This window comes from Onychomys torridus, chromosome 9 (assembly GCF_903995425.1).
Source record: "Onychomys torridus chromosome 9, mOncTor1.1, whole genome shotgun sequence".
Classification (NCBI taxonomy): domain Eukaryota; kingdom Metazoa; phylum Chordata; class Mammalia; order Rodentia; family Cricetidae; genus Onychomys; species Onychomys torridus.
This window is the reverse complement of record NC_050451.1, coordinates 31667736-31685465: the sequence shown is the minus strand read 5'-3', so window position 1 is coordinate 31685465 and position 17730 is coordinate 31667736. Positions and strand designations below refer to the sequence as shown.

The window sequence follows — 17730 nt, the reverse complement described above, 5'->3', positions numbered from 1 at the left end:
TGTTCTGTACGCAAAGGATGGAGTGAATATCTGACAGCATGCCCCCTCCCCCTGGCCCACTGCTGGTGGCTGCTCTGAAATCATTCATCCTAAGAGACTAAGAGAGATATGTGTGAAGTGGAAAGGGAGGAGATGAGCATCCCCCACCCCAACGCGTTACCCTTGAATCAAAGGTTCAGCCAGCTGATTTATTCAGCCTTAGAAAATGTCAGGGTTCTATTATTTGAAAGTGTGTCAGGTGCATATAAAATATATTCCAATGCAATCAATATTATCCCGTAAGCCTTTAATTAGCTTCCACTTCTCTTAAGAAGTAGACAAATGCTGGCAGGAGAGAGTAAGGGGGTAAAAAGATTGACTTTTTTTTTTTTTTCATTTGGTACTAGCTGTCCGATACCATGCTAGACAATTGAAAATATATATCTTTTAGCTACAGCATGATTTCTGGGATGGAGAACAGTCCTTATCAAAAAAGGAAGAAAAAAAATCTTCCTTCAACGTAATTGGTATTTTTGCTCAGAAAAAAAGGGAGGGGGGGGTGTCAGGGGAAAGGAGATTGATTGAAGGTAGATTGCCTTTTTGCCCAGGGAGAGTTATTTGGTACATTATCGTGGCAACCTTGAAGAAGCCATATTGGTCCAATCTGCCCTGTATCTGATTTGAAGATTTACAGCCTTCCCGTTTTGTGCCAATAATCATTTCCCTCCATTTTGTTTTCCATACAATGGAAGTTATCAGGGAGTCTACATATTGAAAATATTTGGATGTCGTCAGAATTGATGGATGGCGAGATAGATGCTGCCTCTCGAGCCCTGTGGCAGTACTGGAAGACCAGCCATGGTGGCCCATGTCTGAGGAAGCCTCCGATGCCCTATGGGAGCATGAGGGGAAGATGGCAAACGGTGAAAACACTTGAAAACCTCTCAGGCAGTAGTTTAGGGGAGGATATTGTTTCAGGAAGAAAAAAGAAATCACAATATTTATTCTTCATCTATTCAAAATATGACTGAAAATATTTTATAATGAGAACAAAGGACTGGCTCCTTGGAGGCAGTGAATATTCATGGGACATGATTGAGGAAGGTCAAAAGATCCCTGTCCAAAATGATCTCTGCTGGCTTCCATAACACCTATAGATCTGCTGGGTGAGATTCATACTCTGATGTCAGACACTAATTAATTAAATAGTCTCAGCCAGGTCTCACCAATTTTTCATTTTAGGAGGAACATTCAGAGCTTTAGAGGCACTGAAAAGAGCCCTTGGTTCATGAGATTGTCTCCAAGATTTCCTTAGAGAGATAATACACAGATGGGCCCAGCCAAGGAGCTCACTGTCAGCATCTAAAATGGTAGGGACGGTGTGGCATCAGCACGGAGTAGTATGTGGCTGATATAATTCCATCTAATCCTCAAACAACTTCATGCTCTCACCATAGCATCTCTTTAGATATCCCCTCTAAAGCTGTTTCTTTGAGAGGCATTGCTGATGCTCACAGGAAGTAAAAGGAACCCAGGATGTGGTCCAGGTGTGAGATTCCAAAGCTCATGGAGATGAAGCTGACAGGTGAGGGTTTCTGCTCCCTCTCAACTTCTGCTCCCTCAAGATAGGCAGGATTGGTTGTTGTATGGTAGAGGAGGTATTGTAGGAGTTCTTGGAGGTTCAGAGAGCTTTGTCATGGGAATGGGGTGGACAGAACTTAAGACATCATAGTTTCTCAACATCTATAGACTAGGCTACACCTGATTAGTTGGCCCAGAGGGCTCAGGGAAACAAAAACTCAGTAACACAGAACTCACCAACAGCACTGTTCATCGGTTCTAAACCATACTTCAACCTTAGTAGTACAGTCTGACAAGACAAAGGGCTACAAAGGAATGGAAATATCTGTACAAGATTTGGCTCTCCTGTAGAGCTGAGGACTCTCCCCGCCACTCCCCAGCCCAGGAATCTGAAGGATAATAAAGAGATGGCCCATTTACATAAAGTGCTAGTTAAGTGCTATTTAAGATAAGTCATTTTTATCTTTGGCTTCGGCCTCTTTTGAGCCCAATGTTAATCTTTATGCCTGGATTCTATGTGGTCTGGCCACTTGGACTCTGAAGACAGACAACAGCTCTAAATCAATGACCATTTCTATTCTAATCTGATGAGATTTGGGGGTGGGACACAGCTTGATTAAGTTTGATGAGCAGATTATTTCTGAGACAAAGGTAACATAAACATACGCTCATCTCAGATATAAAAGGAAGTATCTTAAATATTAACACACTGGTAGCAAATGGAACTTGGTGGAAGGAAGTCATTTATCCAGGACTGGTGCCGAGTAAGGGCTCCAAGCAGTGGGTTAATTAGGGATAGGTAGCAAGGGCAGAACAGCCCCTTCCATTTAATACTTTCTAAGAACCACCAGCATCTAAGGCTGTGGAAAAGTCCTTGGCTGGGGACCAAGAAACTGACTGGGAAGCAGGCCTGTGTGACCTGGAGCCAATCACCACAAAAGAAGAGGCTGACTGGGCCTCACTGACCAGCCCCTCAGGAATCCCCATGGGGCACTAGCTCCCTGCCGATATTCTAGATACTTTAGTACTTGTCATTTTATCTTGTCTAGACGTCTGCAATTGCTTCCTGATTGATTTCCTTGTTTACTCTCTCCACCTCCCCGAGTCTCTCGAACCTGAAGAGCAAAGACTGAGGCAAATCTGACCACAGTCAGGTATTCCAAGGTCGAGGAGGTCTTAGAGCTCTCCTTAGCAGGGCCTCGCACCAGGAAGATAGTGTAAAATGCATGGCTCAGGGCTGTTTATTTTTAAAGATACTATATCCATTTTTACTGGAACAAGTATAAAGAACTTAAAAAATCCAGAGCTACCCTGTCACAATAAATCATACAGAGTAAATTGAAAATCCTATACAGCTTTTTCTGAATACATTGCACTCACTTTGTCAAAGAGGTAGATGAAATGTGGCATGTATTGATCTAGATGTCTCTGTGAAACTAATATTTATATCAAATACATATGCTAGACTCTCTTCTGTCTTTTTGCTGAGCCTTCTAATCATGCCTCTCCCATCCCACCTCCCCCCCAGCACCTCCTACCATTAGTAGCCCCTGACATGAGGTGATTGGATTTTAAGTACAGCCTGGCAAGGAGAATGGGGGGCATTTTATCACACAAGAAGCAGGGCAGTTAGAGACCCAGCCAGCAGCCACATGGTGGTCAGTACCCCAGGCTCATGTTTGCCCTCCTGGGTTGAACTTGAACTTTTCAGGGTGCATGTCTTGCTGCCTCTCACGCAAGCTGAACTCCATCTGCCACCTTACCCAGCCCTGTCTTTTGGCTGCTCTGTCTTAAGGCAGCTGGCCCTGGTTTCAGTTGTGCCTTCAGACATGCCTCACTGTAATTCTCTCCTTCTAGCTCATGACTCCATTGCAAATCGGAAGTATGTCCATCTCCAACTCTCCTTCTTTTTCCTTTACGAAAACCTGTTCCCAAGTGTCTGTCTTCACTATGGGGCAAGACTGTCACCAACATTCCAAGCAAACAGTCTTTCTCTTTCCATCCTACCCAGGATCTAGCTCAGCATGCATGAGCATGGCCATTTGCGTGTGTGCATACATGTGTGTGCATATGTGTGTATACATACACCACCCCCCACACACACACACACCATTTGTTTTTAAGACTTATTTGCTAGAAAAAGTATGCTTGGCTTGGACACTAAGCCAGAGCCAACACAGTGAACATTAAACAGCAAACTGCAAAAATGTCTGCCCAATTCAGCCACCTGGAATCTTCTTCCAAAGGGATAAGCAAGCAAAAAAAAAAAAAAAAAAAAAACAGAAAGAAAACAACAGAGTACTTATCATGACCAAAATTCCAAACCTGACTATAACCATTTCCTGTTGAGAGAAAGGAGGGGAGGAAGAAAGAAAGAAGAAAGGGGGGCCCAGTATCCCAAAGAGGCTTAGGACTAAAATATTCTACTCCTGGCCACATCTACTACTTGCTAATGAGAAAGGAAGGAAATGTGATCTGCCTCCTGGTGAGGAAGGGAAGAGAGCAATTGTCTTCCTCAGCTGTCAACAGGAGTATTCTCGAAAGGCAGTCTGCTTCACTGCCTCCCTAACTGGAGCAGACAGTGCAGCAAACAGATCCAACAGCTCAGCAAAGGCACCTTCATGAAGGAGAGCCCCAAGGTTAGGGAGCAGAGCATTGGACAACCCAGCAGAGGAGACTAGGGAGCCGCTTTCCAGAACTTTCCACACAAAACTGATGCATTTTGTTGTTAGTAGCTGAGAACTAAGCCGGCCCAGAGGATCTACCGTTCCCAAACCATAATGAGATCTCCATAGTCACAAGACCAGAGTCAGATGATGGGTAAGCAGGACTACACCTCTGCTGTGGCTCATAGCCTCTGTGGAGTATCAGTACAAGACTTGATAGAGTCAGAGAACCTCAACCTAGGCTGGTTCTACCTATCCAGCATACACCATGCCTTCTGTCAGCAACATCTCACTTTTAATTACAGCTGCTTTTGTTATCTCTAATCAAATTTCCATATCCAAGCAAGCTCAAGTTAACCTTGTTGAACCATGCTGACAGCAAGATCCTGTAATGAACAACCACAAATTTCTGCTTCCTGGATCACAGAGCCTCATCTCTAGCTGGTTTCTGCCCTTTCTTGGAGCTCACCCTTCAGTTTTCCCCTGGGTTTTGTAAAGTACACAGGTACCCAAATGGTTAAAAAATTGCTTAGTCAGGAAAAATCCATTTATGTTACTTACAACCAGAGGGCCCTGAGGGATAGATGTGTTCACTCTTGATTCAGTTTCTCATTTAATCTCAAATATCCAGAGTTCACGTATTAGCACATCACCACCACTTTGCTATTTCTTTTCTCCTTTATTTTCATTCAAAGAGAGGATGTGTACATATCTATGTACATGTGGGGGTGTGTACACATGCCAAAGGTTGGCATCAGGTGTCTTCCTCAGTCACTCCCCACCTTACTTTCTGAGACAAGGTCTCTCACTGAACCTGGAGCTCACAGGTTTGGTTAGGCCAGATGGCTAGTGAATTCCCAGGACCCACCCATCTCTGACTCCCCAGCTCTCGGATTATGGATATGTGCTCCTGCATCTGGATTTTAAAAGATAGGTTCTAAGACGGAGAGTGGTGGCACATGCCTTTAATTCCAGCACTCGGGAGGCAGAACCAGGTGGATCTCTATGAGTTTGAGGCCAGCCTGGGCTACCAAGTGAGTTCCAGGAAAGATGCAAAGCTACATAGAGAAACCCTGTCTTGAAAAAATGGGAAAAAAAAAAGATAGGTTCTAGGGATCCAATTCAGGACCTTATCCTTGCACAGCAAACATGCTACCAACTGAGCCATCATCTCCAGCCCCAGACAGCCTTATTAAGTAACCTCACAAATTGCACTGATTCCTCCTTGGGTCTCCTCAACACACTCAGCTCTCTGCATTCGTTCACCTCATCACTTGGGACTCAGTGACATGTTGCCATTTTAAATAAAGCAGGTTACCTTTGATCTGACCTTCTCTATCTTAGACAACTTTCTGTCCTGATCAGCATCTTTTACCCTTTAGAACAAAGAAGCTTTACCTGCTTCTTCTTCCTGCTGCTGCTGTACCCAGACAAACCCAGAAAAAGAGGTGAAAGGCCTGACCCAGAGAGAAGCTAGCCTCACCCTTTGGGAATGAAGGTGGAGTGGAGAAAGAATGAATTCAAACATGTAAACAGTGTATCCTTTTTTCTTTTAGAGGGGTTTTGACACGTAAGGTGAGCCCCTACCTTTCTCCCTATCACACTTGGTAGTCATGCATCCAATTCCTCTATCACATACTACGGGATTGGCTTTCTCACTGTGATAATCAACCTGATACATCCTCTCCTTCTCTCCCATTACTCCCAAAGGGTGCTGCCTTGGCTAGCAAAAGCTGCTGGCCAGTCCCTCTGAGCATACTTGACATGCATATGGAGGGTCCCCCAAATGGGGTAGTTCCACTTAAATTTTTTCTAATTGATTGGGGCCAAAGGCTACTTGTACAGCAAGTCTGCTTAATTTCAGTTAGGCAGTAAACAAGTCACATGGGTTACCCAACACTTTAACAAAGGATCTGTGTTAGATGTCTTGCCCAACTGTAGGCTAATGAGGTACCTTAAGGTAGGCAGGTCTAAACTAGTATGCTCAGTAGGTAAAGTATATCAAATGCATTTTCTATATATCTAGGTTATTTTCCATGTATCATGGGCTTATCAAGATGCAATACCATCTGAAGTTGAAGAACATCTGTACTGGCATCAGCCTCCACTAAATGCCGTATCTACAACCCCGAGGGAATCTGCAAGGAGCCACAGACTCCAAAGCCTGTTGAGGCATGACAGGTCAGAGTAGAATACCTGTACAGCCTAGAAAGAAGCAGATTTTCCCGTATCATTGCCAGGTCCCAGGCCCTCCCAAATCGCTCCACAACCCCTTTTTCCTGGGTTCCTTATTGGATCTGTAAGATTTGAGGCACACTGGCTTTCTGCTGTTACCTCTGCCCTAAACAGCCCCAGTGAGAACATTCAACAATCTGAGTTATCACATGCTTTTAGGAACACTCTGTCTAATGGGCTTCCTGCCTTCATGATTATTTCACACCTTCATGATTTTATTGTACAAAATTCCTGCCAAAAGAGCATTTCACTGGGATGATGTTCCTACACAATCAAGCTCCCATTTAGCTGCCACTGGCTCCTTGGGTAATTCTGATTGGACAAAGTCTCACACACTCTCCAGGAGAGCAACAATCACATTCTCTCACTCATTTTTTTAACCACAGAGCCCAGCACAGTTCCTGGCTCACAGCGGGTTTTGAGTAATTGTTGAGCCAATGTGTTGGAATGGGTGTTTTCCTAAATCTGTTTTGTATGCAAGCTGGCATGACCCTTTGGCATCAGTGAAAATGATCAGAAACCTTCTTAGAATGGCATACGTGTATCTCTGATCTGCCTCCACATCTCCTCATCAGTATGGCACAGAGGAGGGAAAGCAGATGACTTTCACTGACAACTGGTAACCCACATTCAGGGCAAGCCTCCACAGTTGTGGGGGAGGGAGCAGGCCATTGCCATGCAGTACCAGTACTGCCTCAACCCGGACAGTAATGGAATCAGATTTCCACAACTTTCATACGGCATTGGCTTCTATAATATTTTAATACAAAGAGACTCTGGACTTGGCCAGTTAGAAGGCTGGCTGTTTTATTTTCAGAGCCTGGTGACAGCAGTGGTGGAATGAACCCCAAATCTATGAGGAGCTGCTTGTCACAGCTCTGGAAAGACTTCCATCAGAGTGAACGACATGGCAGGAAGAGAGAAAATAGGGTGCAACTTAGTCTCAGATGCTTACATTTGTTCCTGGGATTCTAAATCTACCCAGAAAGCACTCACTCCATCAAACATGGGGCTGAGCAGAAAGAATCCTTGGGGATTATAATTAGAAAAGTCATACTAAGGATTCCTTTGTAAATGGAAGCAAGAATATTTGAAAGCAAAACTCTAGGCTCGAACACGGCTTTTCTTTTCTTTTTTCTTTTTTTCTTTTGGTACCCAGTTCATCTCCCACCTACATTTCTATTCTTGTTTGGAGAACAATAGGTGGAACATTTTGATAAGTGTGTGGAAGGGAAGAAAGACAGCAGGGAAGGGGGGCAGGGGGTAAGCCTTCATCCCATCAGCATTACTGGGAGATTGATTAACTATGCAGCCAAGTCTCTTTTCAGAGACATTCAAGTTTGAAAGGGACCAAAGACGTGGCTTAGAAGAATCCAAAGCAGATGCCAAGGAAGACACATCACATCCACACCCACCAAGACCCCTGCTCTTAGAAAGGACTACTCGGTACACTACATCATATGAGACATCTAAGGATGAATGCTTATGATATGCCTCTTGGTACCCAATTTCAGAAGTCATCAGGGGTCATTTTCCCAAAGTATGGGGGCAATCACACTCATTTCTTTTTCTTTTTTCCCATTTCCCAAAAAAGTTTAATGTTAATCAAAGCAGAATGCTTAATCAGTTCAAGATGGTCTGTCAGCTTGAATTATCTATTTGTCTTCCTATTTACTGTATCTGTCTGTCTACAATTCTTTGTATCTTTGTGAAAATCAGTTATTAGGGCCCATGTTTCCTTCTGACTAGAATCGCTACCAGATGAACCTTCCTGGTGATATGTTGATGATTTGCTAATTTATGGTTTTTAAAATCTAGGAATCCTAAGATATTGCTGGGGAGTCACGTGGACTACAAGAGGAGAGTGCTCAATGGCTTTCTTGACAAGGGATCAAAGATTGTGTAAAATACAAGACTTCAGTCCCATTTCAACCTGAGTGATGTCTGAGATAGACAAATCATAAACGACATCTTATAGGAAACATCCCTCCCAAGAGCAGTCCACTCCTATAGCCCTGGGAGAAGTGAGAGTGAGCGTCACCCGAGATCCAAATAAACAGGAAAAGAAAGCAGGCCCATGGCATCCGGCCAAGTTAACACCACATGAATCAATCCAAATCCCACTCCTGCTCACTGGAGGCCAGGCCTGAGAGCAGCCATAGCATTGCAGGAATGTTCTCTGGGAACTGAGGCAGGTTTAAATAAACTTCCAAGCTGAACTTCCCAACCATTTAGGTGGCTAGATAGCTTGGAGCTCAAGAGAGGGCAAGAGAGCTCTGGGACCACTGGAGGATTTAATGGGTATGCTGGGATGAATCTGTTGTGTGCCCCCCCCCACACACACACCGTGGGCACCGAGGAGCAGGCACTCAATAAACACATGTGAAACAAATAAACACCAAGGGATGACACATGGTGACTCTCTTTAGGGCTAGGGTGGACCACAGAGGGGGTACATTCTGGCCTTTTCAAGGCCCAGGTCTTTTTAAAAAATGGCCTGGAACCACTGTGGGTAAACATGAAGGTAGGGAGAAGACAGAGGGGGAGCCCACGTTGTAAGTAAGCAGATCCAAGTAATGAGTAGGCAGAAGGAAGCACAGAGCAGAGTCTCAGAAAGGGAGAAAGTGCCTGAGTGAGGTCAGAGACACAGCTAAACTAGGAACCAATCATGAGAAACCAGGAGATACATACAGCTCCGGGCCTCCTGGGCAGAGAGCAATCACCAGGCGAGTTGGAGACTGTGGAGGAGATGGAGTTATACTCTGCATCCTTGGTTGGAGCACTGGGTCCAGATGAGGGGAGAAAATACGGTCCCGAGTGCACATGGACCCCTTAAATAAATTCATTGTTACCTCCCAGAAATCATACATGGTCTCAAGACCTCATGATGGCCCAATTTACAGATGCCAAAATTTGCCCAATAAAACACTTAGCACTGAGGTGCCAGACATGGCTTTTTTGTATTGGAGCAAGATGTGGGTTTGACTGTAATAACTGCACCCTACTCTAGAATGGGGATGTCACCACAGAAATTTTTCTTCCATGCTAATTACATTCCACTTCCTGCTCTCCTTTTGTCCACTCCTGGTCTTTTATTATTCCTTCCTCTCCACATGTTCTCTCAGCATTTGGCTACCAAAAATCTGTGGAGCCCTCTAAACCCATCCTGTTCTCTCTCTCTCTCCCAAACATCTGGGCCATGACTACCTCATTTTGGGGCCACTAAAGCCACATCATGGGAAATACAGAGCCTGGATGGCTCCCCAGCTGTGCTGTCTCCATCCAGGGGTTCCAGCTGACGGATTCCTCTCTGTGGCCAATTATTTTCCATGGCCCTTGGCCATATGACCTTGGACCATGATCTTGTCAGTTCTCATAAACTAACCAGCAGTAGAATGAATTACACTCAGAGAGGAAACCTCTGAGGGAAACTGCAGGAGGCTGTGGGAGGAGAGAGACAGTAAACCAAGGACCCCAAGGCCATGGGAGTCTCAGTGTCCCCCATGCCTCCACCACCTCTGAGCTGCTTTCATTGGTCATGAAGGGAAGGAGGCAGAGTCAAAGGCCTTGGGGAGGCAAGTGAGGCTGTAGGAAGGCCACTATAAGATTTAGACTCTCAATCCCAGAAGCTAATTGTCCCCAATATTCCTGACTTGGGTAACTTTCCTGGTCACTGATTAAACCATTCAGTGGTTAACACTCAAGTCTCTACTTTTAGGAATCCTGAATAAGTTACGTGACAGCTGGCACATTTATGCGTATCTGTACCTAGTGCTGGAATGGATGACCTGGGGCCTGATGACTAATGAAAAGGCCTTGCCACAAGCCCTTGAATCCATGGAGATGGGGAGGAAGTTTTGCTAACACAACAGCAAATATTATATTGTGCCACACACACTGAATAAAACTCACAAGGAAGAGCCAAGGAAACCTCTATATTCTCCAATATCCCATGTGTGGCTCTTGTGTCCTCCAAGCCCTAATTTCTCCATCTTATTTATTACTTAAATAAATATAGTTACTTAATATAATTACTAAATAAAATTACTTAAATAAAGATACTTAGCCTTTTATTCTGAATAATCTTTGGATTTCAGATTTTTGGGTCTCTGTAGTTTGGTGTCAGAAGTTACCTTCAGTTGTCTGACAAGTTAATGCGTTGTTACAAGTGGTTACTTCTGAATAAAATAGGCACACACCCAAAGATCTCTTGACTATGTCTACATTTCAGTCATTTTGTAGGCATTGCCTGATTCGGTCTTGGGGAGTAGCATGTCCACATGTGGGGACGGGACAGCCCCCACATTTCTGCATGCACACAAGCTCAAAGTGCTGCCTGCTATTTTAAGAGTCGAAACTCCAGCTCTCAACAAAGCCAAGCCCCTTTCCTCTTGCAAATGCATTTAATTTTATCTGGAAACTTTTTGACGTTCGAAATAGAACAACTGTAGTTTCTCATTATGTTTGCTGCCAGAATCCATGCTTCGTTGCTCAAGTAAAGACCTTATATTGCTAATTACTACCACATGCCCATATCCCAAGCGAAAGGAAACTTATTGATTCTGACAGCCCATTCTCTCAACACTGAATTCCAAATGAAAACTCAAATTTTGGCCAAACATAACATTTCATCAATCTTGTTCTACTGACTGGAAAAACAACATCAAACAAAGAGGTGCTAATGGCCCTTTATTACCGTTCCTTTCCCAAGCTTATATTTTCTGATGAAAGATCTAAGTGACCAAGGGCTTCTTTAAACTACTTGGTAATTAGCTTTTGAACCAGGAAACAATGCATAAAGTAAAGGGAACAGCACCAGTGTTGATGACAGGACATACCCTATCTCCCGCAGGGGCTGGGGGACATTGGAGACCCAAAAGAGAATGTTAAAAGCAAAATGCATTTTCATAAAGGGACGAGAAATAGGGGTGAGGGGAGAGGAACCAGGCTCAAAGCAGCGATAAACGATTACAGAGCCAGTACGGGACTGGAGGAGCCCTGTGATCTGAAGCCCTCAGCAGGTAGGGCTTGAGTGGACATGCCAGACTTAAACCTGACCACATCAGACCACGACAGGCCACTCAGTACTGATTCAGGGCCTCATTTGGGCCACCCACCAACAAAAGCTGTTAGCCAACAGCCCACCCATATTGGGTCACAAACTATTCTGAAGAAGAAGAAGAAAAAAAAATTCCCACCTGGAATGAGAGTCAAGAAATACTTTCAACTTAGATTTCAAAGCCATTGATTTTATTGACTTCATTGGAGACAGGGATAAAGAGATGCTGGCTGAGATCAGTGGGCTGGGGCAGCTATAATGAGGGTCTGAGACTCTCAGGATGTCCTCTGCTTGACAGAGACCTGTGTATATCTCAAAGGCATGCCAAATTAGGAAGCTGTTTTCCTCTTGAGTTGAGATAAATGACAGAGGGGAAATCTTTGGGCTTATTTGGCTTTTTGGAATCAACCAATAGCCCAGACATCAGGACAGCTTGGTTCTAACCTCATCCAGGACTGTTAAGCTAATAGGAAGGAGAGCGGCCTATGGGAGGAGATGGGGAGATGCGCTGCCTTCCTGAGAAGATGCCAACTGGCCTCCTTTCCCACTGTGCTTTGTGTCTATGAGAGGAAACTGCTGTCCTGTGGATAATGCAAGGAAATGAGCCCTTTCTCCACCTCCTCATTTTCTGAACCAAGGACTGGACACCTGAGCTCAGGATGCATTGGACTCAATAATCATAGAGAAGCTCCCTGAGTGCCATCCACCAGGGCCAACTGTCAGGTTGGGAGGGACAACTATGGTGTAGGGGGAAGGCATTTCCTAGAGGCCTCATCCTAGCTCTCTTAAACACCAAACTAAGCTAACAGTGTGGCCAATAAGAGAGAATAAGTAACAAGAGAAAAGAGCTCCATGATGGGAACGGGGCTGGGTATGAATGGGACAGGTTCCCACTTGTGAATACAGATGTGGATGGCAGTGCCTGTTATGTAGGCCAGTGCGCATCCTTCTGGGTGTGCATAGAATGTGTGGCCATTTCATTCCATGCATGTCATACCCTGAGATTAAAAACAGAGCTGAATGGCCCTCTGAATGCTTTCAAAGCAAATATTTATTGACTTTCAGAGACAGTTGCAGCCAGCCCACTCCCCACCAACAGTCCTCTGTTGAGATGGCCCTCTGGCAGAGGATCAAGAGAATAAGGTCCTGAAACCCGCATGAGAATAAAAATTCTAGTCCATCCTGGACGCACACCCTGCTATTGATGCTGATAAAGTGGCCTGAGCACAAACTGAAATAGTTCCCCAAACAAGAAACCTTCATATTTGGGAAATCAAACATGCCTGTGGCCCCCCTGGCACCACTAACACTCTGTGTGCTGGAGGCATTTCCACTGTGCAGTGAGACCCTTTAACAGTAAGGTGGGGGAAAGTACTGGTTCAGAGAAGAATGAGTTTCCTGGTGGTCACAGGCGTTCCATGGGGAAGATGGGCCAGGCCTTGCCCTATGCTGCACTTCTAGCCACATTAGTACATGTGCCAAATCTACCTCAGTTGGAGGAATCATATACCAGCTCATGACATGAGTTTGGTTTGTATGTTAAGGATAAGGGTAGAAAACATAGTCCCGGGTGCACATGGACCCCTTTAAAAAATATTCGCTGTTATCTCTTGGAAATTGTGCATGGCCACAAGACCTCAAGGTGGTCCAATCATCTCCTGTGCTCTGAAACCAGGCTGCTGCAGACTGTGCACTCTTTCTCATTAAAGAAGTGGGTGGGGTGGGGGTGGAGTTGGAGGGGCATGATTCAATGTCACAGGCCCAGGGACTCTTCAAGTCACTCAAGCACATCTCCTCTGGTACAAAACTGACTTACTTTCTGCCTCCATGTTTGTTAAAAGTCCCGCCGAATTTATTCCGGTTCAGGATGAGAGCAGCAATTTCAGGCACGTAGCGGGCAAACATTGCCTACATGCATGAGACAAAGAGACAAGAGCCGAACAGGAATGGCATGCAGAGAGGCTCCTAGGCTGCGGAGGCCGTGAAACCTCTTGGCATACTTACTTTCTTCCACTAACCGCGCTATAGGAGCCCCCGTATTTCTTGCGGTTTCCTATTAACTCTATGATTTCAGGGACGTAGCTGGCAAACATGGCCTAAGGAGAAGAGGGGAGACAGAAGAGAGACTAAAAAGACAGGCCAAAGAAAGGGTGACCTTTTCAGAAGGGGGAGTGCTAAGATCTGAAAACACAAAAGGATTAGACCTGTGAAGGTACGGATTCGCATGTTGGATTAGACAAAAATAACAGGACGAAGGGGAAAGCTCCTGGAAATGCACAGGATGGAACAAACAGGAGTCGACCTGGAGGACTAGCAAACAACAACGAATCACAGTCCAGAAAAATATAAAGGAGACAAGAGTCAGTGAGCTGATGTCTTCTTTCTGAAGGACAGTAGCTAAGAGCCCTGCAGACCGCTGAAAGCACAGGAATGCCCATGCACACACGCACTCCCGACTTCCATGCATGGACAGAAGCACAGAAGCACATGTGCACAAGCACTCAGGCATGCGCACGCACACACACACATGCATGCACACACACACATACGCACATGCACACATTTTTGTCAGAAAAGCCCTTCCAAATAACATTCAGAGGAGAATATTTTTATGAGTGAATAAAGACACCAAACACTAACAGAGGATTCAAAACAAACATGTTCATTTAAAATGACTAAAAAAGCATAAGAGGACAATTTTGGAAATCATACAAGAGGAGAGGATAGCAAGGAGACACGAAACTGCCATGTTTTGCCCAACAAAGACTGTCCTGTGGCTGGATAAGGGGGTTTCCTGATCTACGGGCCTTGTTGAAATGGTGCTAATGTCCACCACCACACACATTTATATACATTTTCAAAATGTGCATGTCCTATGCATACAGAACAGAGAGAAATGTATGCATGGCTTCATATAAATGTATGTGTGGTGCACATATGTGACAGCTGCTTGTAGACTAGAATCTTAATCACTTACCTCATACCCAGAAAAAAAAAAATCATACTTCATTATGAGCCACTTTGAAAGACAACATGCAGCAACTGTCAATGTGTTGCCTGGAAATTCCCTGTAATTACATCATAAGCAGTGGCCTCTCGTTGCATGGGGACTAGTAAAGCCAGTTTCAAGGACTGGGCTTTGGGCATAGTCATGTTCTGACTATAGTGACATTTCCTACATGAGGGGACCCTGCTCTTTACGGCAGGTGCCAGCCACAGTGTTTGTTGGAAGTTTGGGGGAGGAACATAAAGGGGAGGGAACTCTTGAAACCGCCATCTGTCTCCAGAGTCTGGACAGCATCTACCAGAGTCAGCAGCAGCAAGTATATCTGAATCCCACCACTAAAGGACACTCTCGTTTATTAATGGCATCTATCTCTTAAAACAATTAGGTTTGTTCCCAGCTATGTGGCTGTCCCCGATGAGGACAATATGCCTGGGTCTAAGAGACAAGCATAACACTAAAGAAATACACCATAACGTCACCATGGCATTTGGATTTAGCTTGCCTAGTTGCATTAAGGCAGTTATTTGCTTCCAGTGCGGAACACATAAAAAACACAAAGCCTAAGGAAATAGGTAGTAGCAAATATTAATAACCTTTAAATGGGCATAATAAGAAAGAGGTTTTTTTTTACCAGTCCCCCGAGGATGAAGAAGACCATGAAGAGGCGTCCAAGCGTGGTTTTCGCGTAAACATCCCCGTAGCCCACTGTAGACATTGTGACCATGAGTAAGTAGACACATTCCCAGTATGTAAGTGCCTGGTTGTTTTGGAAATTTTCCCATGGGTCCCCTGAATTCTCCACCTACAGCAAGAAGAGGTGGGGGAGAGAAAGGAATACATGTACTGTATTTGGGAACCAGGAAGTCCAGAGTGCCAGAGGGTTGTTTTGCATAAGCTTCTTATCCTCAGTACAGGATAGATTCCCTGTGCCAGAAACTGAGGCAAGATGTTCCAGAAACCCTCAGCTGGTACCAGAGAAGAGGAAGTAGGATCAGGGTATGCCCTCTGACTGACTGGGGCCCCAGGGAGAAGGGATGGGGAAAAACATCCCTGACATGCTTTCGCGCACATCGCTGAAGTTCCGATGCTCTGGCCCCCTTTAATACATTCCCTTTAAGGCAGCTCTTCCCTTAAATGCAGCTCTTCCCCCTGGGGATTCCTGCTGATATTCCAGACCTTCCACAAAAGGCTCCACGCATCTTTTCCTCATTTTATTTTGTTATATATATATATATTTTTTTAAGACAGAGTTTCTCTGTGTAGCTTTGTGCCTGTCCTGGAACTCACTCTGTAGCCAAGGCTGGCCTCGAACTCACAGAGATCTTCCTGTCTCTACCTCCCGAGTGCTGAGAATAAAGGCATGTGCCACCACCGCCCAGGCTTTTCATCATTTTAACTAAGGACATCAGAGCCAACTCAGGTTCTGCCTGACCCCTCAACATCATCTTCACTTCTGAGGTTACAGTAGTTTTCTTAGCCGAAGCCCACCAGCAATTCTTCACATCCAGCTTGGGAACCTTCCTCCAGAACAAGAAGAACGAACACTTGGGAATTGTATCCACACAACCTCTAGACTAAACACCTTGAAGACTTTTTCAGTAAAGGGCCATTAATAGGTTCAGCTAGGACTGCAGAGTTCCTGAGGTCTGCACAGCTACTCAGTCCTGTGAGTGTAGCTTGGAACCCAGCAGAGAGTAGGTGTCACAGCAGGATTTGGGGAAACCTGAGCCTAGATCTGCAGACTGCTCTTAACAATTGGCTCCAGCAGGAACCAGGATGCTAAAGGGTGAGATTTGACTAGAATGCCACCAGTATAAATAGTTGGGTGAAGACCGGACAGGTAGCTCAATGGTTAAGAACATAGATTGCTCTTATAGAGGCCTGGAGTTCAGTTCCCAGCATTTCCTTCAAGCAGTTTGCAATCTCCTGTAACTACAGCTCTCCTTAGACTTAAAGATTTAAAGCCTTCTCCTTACTCCATGGGCACACCCATACATGTGCACATATCCCAACACAGACACACAGGCATACACATAATTAAAAATAAAACCTTGTGTAAAATCCCCAATTATCTGGTTTAGCAGCTGATGAAGACAAAGTCATTTATTCCAAGTTTTATAGTCTGATGGGGCTCCTTCTAGTTGTAACAGTTTATGCACATATAAATGTGCATTTAGTAGTAACTATGCTTTCAGAAAGCAGGCAAGAGAGATCATCTGTGAGAAGGGTTGGGCTTAGTAATAGCATTCAAAGAGTTGTTAATAAAAAGAATAACATTTGGGGGGTTTGAAACAACTTGACAAGTCATCAAGCAAGAGAAGAAAAGGCTACATTTTCTGAGAGAGAAGTAGGGACACATCCAGGGATCTGAATTTACTGTTTACAAAGAACTATGTGGTTCAAACTTTGAGCATTGGTGCCAGACTTTTTCTTGGTGTTTGCTGTGGAAGCACTGCCATCTTGTGGCTTTCTGAGGTTATTGCATACAGGGTGAAACATGCAAGTCTCCTTGAAGCAATACAGGTAAAGCTGGAAAAGATAGGTTGATTGTGTGAACATAACTCACCATTTGGAACTAGTTTGTGGGAGAGTGAAGGGTAGGGAATTCTGAAAATTGTGTGGTTTGTTCTTCTTTCCTGTATCTATAACTAAACTTGTCCGTCTTCAAAGAAACAAATGTTAGGTAATAAAATGACTCGGCAAGGTCTTGTTCCAGGCCAGCCAGGAAGGCAGGGTCTTCAAGGCTACTTACCAAGTGGATGAATCCAGCTGCAGTCAACCACGTGCTGATAAATATGGAGAGCAGATTCACCAGCTTGATTGAATTACTGTGCAAAGGAGACAAGAGAAGAGACCCCAAGTTTCAGAGAAAAGACCTATTGGGAACTGCCTGAGGGTGTCACAGCATTTCCTTTGGGGCAGAGGCCGGCTGTGATCACCATAAGGGAATTCAACTCAAGGGAGGTGAGAAACCTTGGTCAGGAAGGAGGGTCTCAACAGAGTCTGCAGGGAAATCACAGCTGGACTCCGCATTAGCCACCTCAAACTTTGTTAAAACTTAGCTTTCTCTCAGACAAAATTCTTCAAATATACAAAAAAAAAAAAAAAGAAAGAAAAGAAAAGAAAAGAGAAGAGAAGAAAAGAAAAGTAAGTAAGTATTTGTAGGCCCTTCCCGTTTACTGGCATTCTCCCACGCCCTCGTT

At 44.6% G+C, this 17730-nt stretch overlaps 1 protein-coding gene across 20 annotated transcripts in view; it reads right to left on the bottom strand.

Annotated features, from left to right (window-relative positions):
- Positions 1 to 17730, bottom strand: part of Kcnma1 (potassium calcium-activated channel subfamily M alpha 1) — a 701946-nt gene that overhangs the window by 211429 nt on the left and 472787 nt on the right. For all 20 annotated transcript variants that reach the window (XM_036199296.1, XM_036199299.1, XM_036199301.1 and 17 more), the window contains 3 exons: positions 17280 to 17355; positions 15159 to 15329; positions 13525 to 13616 (listed from right to left, as the gene is read on the bottom strand). In XM_036199296.1, coding sequence (XP_036055189.1) covers positions 13525 to 13616; positions 15159 to 15329; positions 17280 to 17355 — 339 coding nt within the window. The remainder of the gene's footprint in view (positions 1 to 13524; positions 13617 to 15158; positions 15330 to 17279; positions 17356 to 17730) is intronic.